This window comes from Pteropus vampyrus, unplaced genomic scaffold (assembly GCF_000151845.1).
Source record: "Pteropus vampyrus isolate Shadow unplaced genomic scaffold, Pvam_2.0 Scaffold16, whole genome shotgun sequence".
Lineage (NCBI taxonomy): Eukaryota > Metazoa > Chordata > Mammalia > Chiroptera > Pteropodidae > Pteropus > Pteropus vampyrus.
This window is the reverse complement of record NW_011888797.1, coordinates 2,385,416-2,395,517: the sequence shown is the minus strand read 5'-3', so window position 1 is coordinate 2,395,517 and position 10,102 is coordinate 2,385,416. Positions and strand designations below refer to the sequence as shown.

Sequence of the window (10,102 nt, the reverse complement as noted above, 5' to 3'; positions counted from 1 at the left end):
GTGACCTGAGCGCGGCGGCCAGGTCGGGGCCGCTGAATGGCGGCGCGTTGAGGCGGCGGCTCCGGGCGTGGCGTGGCGGCGGCCGGGGGGATGCTTTTCAAGCTCCTGCAGAGACAGACCTATACCTGCCTGTCCCACAGGTATGGGCTCTACGTCTGTTTCGTGGGCGTCGTTGTCACCATCGTCTCCGCCTTCCAGTTCGGAGAGGTGAGTAGCGGCGCGGGAGCCTCGGCGGGGACGCCTTGAACCCGCGCGACCTCGCGGCGCCCCAAGACCCAGCCCGCGCGGAGCCCCGGGGCGCCCCGAGCCCTGGCGCCCTTGACTCCTGCTTCCCCATCCTCCCTGCGGCGCGAGTGCTAGTCCCAGCGCCTGCCCTTTCCCCCGGGGCGCGGAGAACCCAGATCGCCCCGGCCTCGGGTTTCAGCATCTGGGGTCGAGATTTCGTCCTCCCGACGGTTTGAGGGGGTAGGCGCTGATTCCCTTTCCCTCCAGGTACTTTCTTCAGGGTCCCCAAGTCATTTCACTTTATCCCTCAGGCTTTATTCTCCACGAAGCCCCCTCCCGGGACCCAGAGTTGGTGGTGTCTTTTCTCCTTCCTAAATTCTAAATTCTCATCCCTTGCCCCTCCTACAGTTTTCCTCCTCTGCTGTCACCCTTCTAATCTTTTCACCTTTGACAAAGGCACTTTATCTTAATTTAGTTTCTTCCAGGATCTCAGAACTTTGTCCAAGGGGCTTGTGTTTCTTTGCATGTGAATTTGCCGTGGGGAAAGTGTGTACTGGCCCCAAATTTGCAAGGGGACTTTTTTGCTCTTTTGCTCTGTCATTTGGAACAACTGTACCTCATCAGTTAGCCCTGCTGGCAGATGTGCACACACTGACGTGAAAGATCTCTTGGCAGCTCCAAACACCTTCCTCTGCCCCGAGATCACCTGAGGCTAGGGCCCCTTCACGTGACCAGAACACCGAACTGATCTTGGACTCCAGCACCGGACGTCTTTGGAGGCAGGCAGCACAAGCCCTTGCTTGGGTCATGGGATAGGCTAATAATTTACACTCCAAATCACATAAGCCCAGTCCTTTCTTGATCTGCTCTTAGATAATGTGCAATAAAATAGTCTTGTCACACTGTAAATTCCCCAGAGGGTCCCAAGCAACAGGTTTGGGAGGCCGAAACACCCAGGTTTAATAGATTTTGTACGTGTTAGGATATACACTTTGAACATTTTCTCGAATAAAACAACCTTTTTGGTTTAGATTGGATAGTTATTTCATTGTTGACAGTCTAATGTCTTTATCATAAACAAGTGTACAGTGACTATGAGGAGGTCAGAACTGGAGTACATACCTGTATGGGATTTTAGAGAACACCACTTCTAAAAATAAGTAGCTGGGAGAAAAGTTGTATTTTCAAGTTGTTAGAAATCTGTTTCCTTGTTTATATGTATTGGTAGAAGGTTGCAAAGGTTTTAAAATTAACAGAGTGTGTTTTAGAAATGCCACAGTATACATTTGCTTGAAGTCTGTACCCATGCTGGATTGTGGGCACCATAAGAAAGGGTACTGTCTGTTTAACTACTGTAACCCTGGCCCCAGCAAGTACTGTGACAAGTACTGCCACAGTATGCAGTCTAAATACTTGTTTAATGAATAAATGAATGTTATGGCATGGTTTCCAGGCTTATACTTTGAGTAGTTAGTTCTTGGTCTAGGGGCTAATAAAAATAAATTTTGTAAGGGTGAGAGAAAGTTCCCCAGACTTAAGTATGGAATATGTAACTAATATACCACCTGCTGTTCCATCTTTGTTTCATGTATTGCAATTTAATATAGTGAATGTATCTATGCATAGTTAAGTGTCTTATGGCAGATAGATTTTTTTTTAGATTTTTTTTATGACCCTGACTAATTTAAATTAGCTGTTTATTTACACCCCTGCAGTGTGAAGGTGAGTTAAAGGCATCAGTTGTTAGAATTTTTCATTTTATATTTTCAACACTTGGTTATTTATTTACCAAAAGAAAAACATGAAAAAAATTTGAATTACAGTTGACATTCAATATTATTTTATATTAGTTTTAGGTGTACAGCATAGTGGTTAGACATTTATATCATGTATGAAGTGATTTCTCCAATTACTCTGGTACCTACCTGATGCCATACATAATTATTACAGTATTATTTACTATATTCCCTATGCTGTACTTTATGTCCTGTGACTGTTTCGTACCTGCCAATTTGTACTTCTTAATCCTTTCGCCTAGCCCCATAATCTTCCTCCCTTCTGGCAACCATCAATTTGTTTTCTGTATCTGTGTCTGTTTCTGTTTGTTCATTTATTTTGTTCTTTAGATTCCATGTATAAGTGGGATCATATGGTATTTGTCTTCCTCTGTCTGACTTATTTCTCTTAGCATAATTCTCTCTAGGTCCATCCATGTTGTTGCAAAGAAAAAAAATTTGTCAGTCTTGAAATGGCCCCAGATCTTAAAGTTTGGAACAGTCAAAAGAAATGAGAGGCAAAGAGTGGCAACAGGTGGCATGGAAGATGGAGACAGCTGGCTCAGTACCACTAATACATTGCCTGTAATTAATTTGTATGGCACAGTGGAAAAGAGGAGCTGCTGGATTAGGCAGATCTGGGTTTGAATACTGCAGCCAGTATTCATGATCTTGATAATAGCTAATGCATATGGCTTACCAAGTGCTGGGCACTCTCTTTAACTGCTTTACATACATTAACTCATTCAGTCCTCACATCACCCCTATGAGATGGGTAATTATTTTGTTCATTTTATGAGTGTTGAAATTGGAGCACTTGCACCAGTAATCCAGCCAGTTCAAGGCAGAACTGGGCTTCAAACCAAGTCAGTATATGGCTCCAGAGTGTACTTTCAAGTATATCTCTTTATGGTCTCTCCAGCAGCCCAGATTGTCTCTTGTATAATCTTGGAAAGCATACTTAACTTCTCTGAGCCTCAGCTTCCTCATCTTTAAAATGGAGGCAAGAATACCTTCCTTGCAGGTTTGACAGGATTAAATAAGACCATGTGTAAAATAACTCATACAAGTTCCTGGCACATAACAGACTCTCATTAAATGGTAGTAACTACTGCTACTACTATTATCATCAACCATTTTATGTCTTTAATCCTTATTTTGAAATAAACTTTTGAAATAGAATACTCAATATGCAATTAATATTACCAACTTGTTAATAACTTCATTAATTGTAATGGATGGAAGGACTATTCTCTTTATCGTCGTTAACTGCGAATTCACTAATATCTTTTCCCCCCTCTTAGAATACGTGGTATTGGCTGCTATGTTTTGATAAGCTATTTGTACACTCATCCAAATTTTGAGACAGAAAAGTGGAGTTAAGGGAAGGATATATTAAAAAAACATTTTCTGGAGAACCCTTGGAAATGCCGATCAAACAAAAGCAGAGCTGGATCAGAACCCCCAGGGAGGGCCCTAGAGGTGGGGTCTAATGTCCACTGAAGTGGGGCTGAGGGTAGCAGGTGGGAACTTGCTTGTAAACTAGTTGCCTTGGGCAAGTCATGTGGCCTCTGGGAGTCTAGTTCCCATATCCACAAACGGGGGCACTAGATTGACTTTGATCTTACGAGTCTCTTTAGCTCAGAAAGTCCTGATTTTAAATATTGGTCTTCTGTTAGTTGATATTGTATGGACTTTAAAACATATGCTTTTGAACTAAAATTTTATTATTTCAGGGCCATCATGATTTAGTTGATTTATTTATATACATTATTTATAAACAAATCCATTATCTCATATCTGAAAGTTTTGGAACCACTGAATTACCTTATAATTAAACATCAGCCTCTTTTATAGTGGAACATATGACTATTCACACTCAGTGAGGAAAATAGACTATAAATAACTTCAAGTCAATGTAGATCAAGTTTTGCCACCAGATAAGTTCAGGTCAGGTTCAGTTTCGCTGCCAAATAAGACACAAAAAGATTTTCACTGTTGAGAGCTTTTTTGATTTTACGATTGTGAATGGAGGATGGTAGATCACTGTTGGGCATATATGTTTGTATCTATATGTAAAATACATTGCTTCCTTATGTGCACTAACTGTGAAAACAAATATCCCAAAATTAACCTACATGAGGAAGACAGACAGGTTCAGACAGAACCTGCCCATAGTGGGTGGTAACTTTCCCCAGCCTCCCTGATTCCTTTTGCTCACCCGCCTTCTACCACTATTTTGGATTAGTGAGAAACTGTTCAGTGAAAAAGAAGATTGAAACCTGGGTCCAACTCAAGTTATGTTCAGTCTCGGTGACCAGTTTCTCATACCAGCCCAATTCCAAGAAAGAAATTAGTTATCACATTTGTGTTTGAGTAGTTCACTCATTGAATAGATGTATTTTGAGAGTGTTGCCAAAGGCCACAAATGGGTGATATCTAATGAGACCTGGCCTGAGCGTTGGGAGGCAGCCTCTGGCCTGGTTCGAGCCCCACAGTAAACAGTGATCCTCAGTGGGTCCGCTAACTGTCAAAGCAGGGACCTTGTCTTATTTCCTGCTATATTCTTAGCACTCAAATGAATAAATGAATTGAGGTGATCTTAACCAACATCCCTTCGAACTTATTTCCAATAGAGGTTTCCTACTTTGATGCAGACCATCTGTAGTTACCTGTTCTTCCTCAGACATGATTAGTCTGATTGTACTCCAGATGGTAGAAGGTGATGTCAGAGATGCGAAGAATTACAGCTCATCCTTGAACATCTTTGCTGAGATAAGGCTGTGGCACATGTGAGGAGCAATACAAGGGGGCAGGTAATGAATGCCGGAGTAGGTCCCCAATAATCCCTTAGAAAGTCTGAGGAAGGGAAGCAAATTATGGGTTGAAGCATCCTAGAGGAAGCGGAGACTTTTACAAGGTGGCAGGAGCCCTTTTTTTTTTTTTTTTTTAATTATAAGTGTTTTAAATTTGCTACTGATATTAGCAAGCAGCACTTGGTTGTGATGAAATTTCAACTCGGACCTGGCTTAGGAGAAAAGGTATTTCTTTTTCCTCTTGTAATTGAAAAATCTAGGGTGAAACTTCTGGCAGGGTTGGATCGAGGTGCTCAAATGATGTCATCACATATCTCTTTTTGTTCCTCTTCTGCCCTTCTGTTGGTTTAGTTCTCAAGCAAGCTCTACCCACATGGGAGCAAAACAGAGATCGCTGCCAGCCAAACAAAGATCGCTGCCAGTAACTCCAGCTTCTGGTCTACCATTGTAGTAAACCTAGCAAAAAAAGAGCTTTTCTTCCTCATGGCGTCAGCTAGACCCAGGGTGGCCTGCCTAGGTAGCAGATGCCCTTGTTGTGCCCTCACTACCCACCTGGGTTGTCCCCCAGAGCTACAGTTGGTTGTGAGCAAGGCTGTCAGTTTCAACTGAACCACATGATCTGAGAGAGGTTCCCCAGAGGGAAATCACAAGGCTGTTATCAAAAGAAGGGCCAGAGCAACAGATGTCCTAGACAGTGGCTAGAGTTAAAACCTATCTCCTTTCCTTGGCCTTAATGTTGACATTGTGACTGTGGCAGCTCTTAGCCCTTTACTTTGTTCTAGAGATGTTAAAGTGGATTGTTTACACTTTTAATATCTTGTTAATTCCTCTATCTGTGAAACTTGTGTTCTTGGGTGGGTGTATTAATATTGAGTTTTCTTAAACACAGCTCAAGTGTGCCCTCATAAATCTTTCAGTAACAATTCAACACGTATCTTTAATGGGGAAATTTGATAGTTGTATCTGGTTTGACTTCCTCTTGAGGTCTTAATTTGTTGATCTTGTTAATGAAATTTAGCATATTGTGAGAGAAAAAACTTCACCTGACCATTTTTGCAGCACCTGGCACTCCATGCATTCGGAAATTCTCAGTCTTCCTTCACAAAGACCACCCTCCCTGTTCTCTTTGCCCACTCACTGTTCCTTTTGTCTTAAATCCTGGGATTCCCCAAGCTTTGCTCCTTGGCCATCCTTCTCCTGTCATGGGGGATATCACGCACAGCTTCTCAGTGCAGGCATCAGCTAATTGAGCTTGCCTAGAAGGTGAAACGCATTTGCCATTTCTGTACTTAGCACAAAGATGTTATCTTTCTTATCTTGGAATCCCTGTGCTGCAGCAGAGCACCCAGATCTTTCACTTAGTACATTTTTTATCTGAGCACTGTGCGAGGCCCCAGGCATAGAGTAGTGAACAGAACAGGCACCTTCCTGCAGACAAGGAGTTTATGTTCTGGTTGTGCATTCAGACATTAAATACTACTTAATTAACAGTTGTGAGAAATGCTACATAAAAGAAAAGGGTGTTATGGGAGAGACCAGCAGTGAGAACCCCAACTTGTTTGGTGGCTGGATCAGGAGAGGCATTCTTGATGCAGTTTGAGCTCAGCTGTGAAGGGTCAAAATTAGGTAGAGGAGAGAAGAGGTCTGCTGAAGGCCCTTGGAGAGATTTTGCCCCCCAGAGGCATTTGGCAATATTTGGAGACATTTTGGATTGTCATGACTGGGGTGTGAGGTGGGGTTGGTGCTACTGGCATTTATTGGGTGGAAGCCAGAGATTCTGCTAAACATTCTACAGTGCATAGTACAGCCCCCATAGCAAAGATTATCCAACCCCAAATGTTACTAGTGCTCAGGCCCTGGAACCCCTGTGAATCTCTTGAAGTTGGGTTACATTTGAGAAGGTGAATGAAGGCCCATGTGGCCGGAGGGTGGGGAGCAAGAAAAGTAGTGAATCTAGGAGAGACTGGTGTAGCTGGTGGTGCCCAGCTCCCAGCACTGGGTAGAATAGGTGTTCGGGATTTGGGCGTTTGTCCTGAGAACAATGAGATAACATTCAGGGTTATTATGGGCTGGCATCTAGGGCACGGTGGCCAAGGGTGCTGCTGAACATCCTCCCGTGCATGGGGCAGCCTCCACAACAAACAGTTGTCAGGACCTAAATGTCAGCCATGCTAAAGTTGAGAAACTCAATCAGAGGGAGCAAGAATGTCTGTAGGGCAGTTTGGAGCCTTAGAATTGGGTGGTGGAAGTACGTTTAAGAGAAGTAGACAGAAGGGAAGATTTGAGAGATTTAGGAGGCAAAATCATCTGGCCTTTTATGTTCCGTTATGTACCAGACACTCCCTTGACATCCTGGGATACAAAAATGAGGAAGATAGGTAACTTCATTTGCTGTCCTAGACCCTAAATCATATAGGTACTCAGTGAATATTTGTTGAATGAATACTTATGAAAACTTATTTATTTTTGCTCATTGACGGTGATTGAGCCTAATGAGGAAAGCTAGTTTAAATGAGATGCCTAATGTATAGAAGGCTCTTTGCATAGTGTATCATTCAAGGTATTGGGCAAATGCTAATTAAATGCCAAGTGTTCTGTCCCAGGACTGTTCTTCTCTTGTCCATGATGCATGAAGACAGCAACAGTAGACCTACCTTCTGGACTGATGCCAAGGTCACATTGAAGAATGTATTAATCTTTCCTTAGAGACAGAGCAGAAAAGTTCACAATGATTTCTTTACCTGAGTGTGCTTTATTATGGTTGATATGAAAGCTAAGGGAGCAAATGTATTATTAATTTAACACAGCCAGCACCTTATAATACCATATGTTATTCTAGCTCCTTCTAAAATGTAACAAACAAGCATATCTATAATAAGTTATATATAGTCACGGTTTATCTTTTGAATTTCTTAATATCCTTTGATTGTTTTAATCTTGTGATCCACATGCAGTATCTTTAGCAGGTGATTAGTCAGCCTGAGTGTGATTCATATGTGCGCTAAATTAAGCAGGAAAAACAAGTAATCTTTCAAAATGTTACAGACTAAATCACACTTGCCAAATGCATTCTATGATCAGACTAAAAAACCATATTGCCCACTTTAAAATTGCTTTCTAAAATTGTTTCTTCAATTCTAGTTATCTTTCTTCCTTGATACACCTTCTCGCCCTTCATTTCCTCATTCCATTAATTTAATTTCTGTCTGTGATTAATTCTAAATTGGGGAAAGCTTCTTTACCAAAATTTCAGAAGGTATTCGTTTGGCAGAGATTTATGGAGGTTTTTCCTCTGGGCCAAGTACTCCACTGCTTACTAGAGACACAAAGATGGTTCAGTTTCTTGAATTCACTCTCCAGACTGGGAGATGGACAAGGAAATAGACTTAAGATGCATTGTGATAAGTTGAAGACATAGGCATGGGTATTGGGCAGTTTCTCGACAGGCTGACTTCTGAGCTTGATCTTGAAGGAAATGGCTGAAGGAAGAAGGAAGAGCCCCCCTCACCTTTTAAGTGAAGGATGACATAGGTGTAAAGGTATGGATATGAGAAGTATTATTATCTTCTAGGAACAGAAGTAGTTCTGAAGGGCCCTGGCATACCAGGGATTGAAACCTGAGCGGCAAGCAGTGGCCAGTTTGGGACTCGCGTACTGAGTGATGCTTAAGAAATTTAGATTCATCCTGAAGACAGTGAGGATCATTCAATTGATTTGAAGCAAGGGTGATGAATTAGATCTGCGTTTAGAACAGTTGCTCTGGAGGTAATGTGGAAGGTGAATTGCAGGTAGAGGAGAATGGTAGCAGGAGACTGTTGGGCACAATAGGAATCCAGGTGAAAATACCATGTTGAGTGCAATGCTTCAGAATAGGCAAGCTTTCAGTATTGATTTTTATAATTGTACAAAGTCCTGAAAGAAAGGTGTCTTTGCTTTCAGAAACTGACATTATGTATTGCCGATTTATTGCTTGACTTTGTCTTTTTATTTATCCCCAATGTGATATTATCAGAAGTGAGGCCTTTGGGAGGTGATTAGGTCATGAGGATGGAATCCTCAATGCATGGGGTTAGTGCCCTTATAAATGAGACCCCAGATTGCTCCCTCATCCACTTCCCCTTCCACCATGTGAGGTGACACAGTGAGAAGACAGCTGTCTTTGAACCTGGAAGCCGGGTCTCCCCAGATACCACATCTGCCAGCGCCTTGATCTTAGTCTTTCCAGTCTCCAGAACTGCGAGAGGTAAATTTCTGTCGTTAGAAGCTACCCAGGCTGTAGTATTTTGCGATAACAGACTAAACGGATTAAGACAGGAAAAGAAAATGAGAGAGTTTAATCAAACGTGATTAGAAAATGCTTCTGATGATGAGCAGATTTGACTTCCTGATTGATATCAAAGGAGGAGTGTTCATAGAAAAGATAAAACTTAGAATCATATCTTTAAGATATATATCTTGGTCTCTCAGTGCTCTTAATGCAAAATAAATTTTGTTTTCAGAAACTTACAAAGAATCTTTATAATCTATGAACACTGTAAACTGATGATAATCAATGTATGAAAAGCTCTGTCAGTGTTAGAGTTCTTACTGCTTGAGGTTAGAGAGCCCAACATCGTAAGTTTTACAGGGTAGCATGTCACATTTCTTTGCTTGGAAGGTTGAGAAAGGGACATGTGCTTTTTACAGAGAGAGTTTTATATTCTTGCATGTCTAGGCTTGCTATTGTCTCTACAATTCTAGCCCTTTAGCCTTTACCTTGACCGTCCAGGAATGGACCCAAAAGCAGAAAGTTCTAGAGGGAAACCATGGAGTGGTAAGCTGTTCCAAGATGTTTGCCTTGTAAGACTGGTAGCCATATTTGTTCATTCTAAAATGTTTATTGATTTTGTGCCAGGCACTGTGCAAGGATCTGGGAATAAAAATGAAAAAGAGGTCGAATTCCTGGCTTTGAGTTGCTCACAGAGGTGTAGAAACATATTTAAACAGTTATCTTGTAGCACTGCAAATGCTGTCTTTAAGAGACATGTGAACACTTTGCATATAGGTATTGTTGTATAGTCTTATATTACTTCCACATCTCATTTACTCATCAAAGAGTCTTAGGAAATAGTTGGTATTAATATCCTCATTCTGCAAAAGATGAAATTGAGACTAGAGGGGTGTCCTAGATTTTATTATTGATAAGTGCCAGATTTACACTCATGTCTTCTGATTATAAATCTTACAGTCTTTGCACTATATATCTGTTCTCTTCTTAATAATTACCTTCCTCCTTTCCTTAACTGG

General features: G+C 41.6%; 1 protein-coding gene across 2 annotated transcripts in view; it reads left to right on the top strand.

Annotated features, from left to right (window-relative positions):
* Window positions 1-10,102, top strand: part of GNPTAB (N-acetylglucosamine-1-phosphate transferase alpha and beta subunits) — a 60,369-nt gene continuing 50,267 nt past the window's right edge. For both annotated transcript variants that reach the window (XM_011386771.2, XM_023527320.1), the window contains exon 1: window positions 1-207. In XM_011386771.2, coding sequence (XP_011385073.1) covers window positions 91-207 — 117 coding nt within the window. In that variant the 5' untranslated portion in view covers window positions 1-90. The remainder of the gene's footprint in view (window positions 208-10,102) is intronic.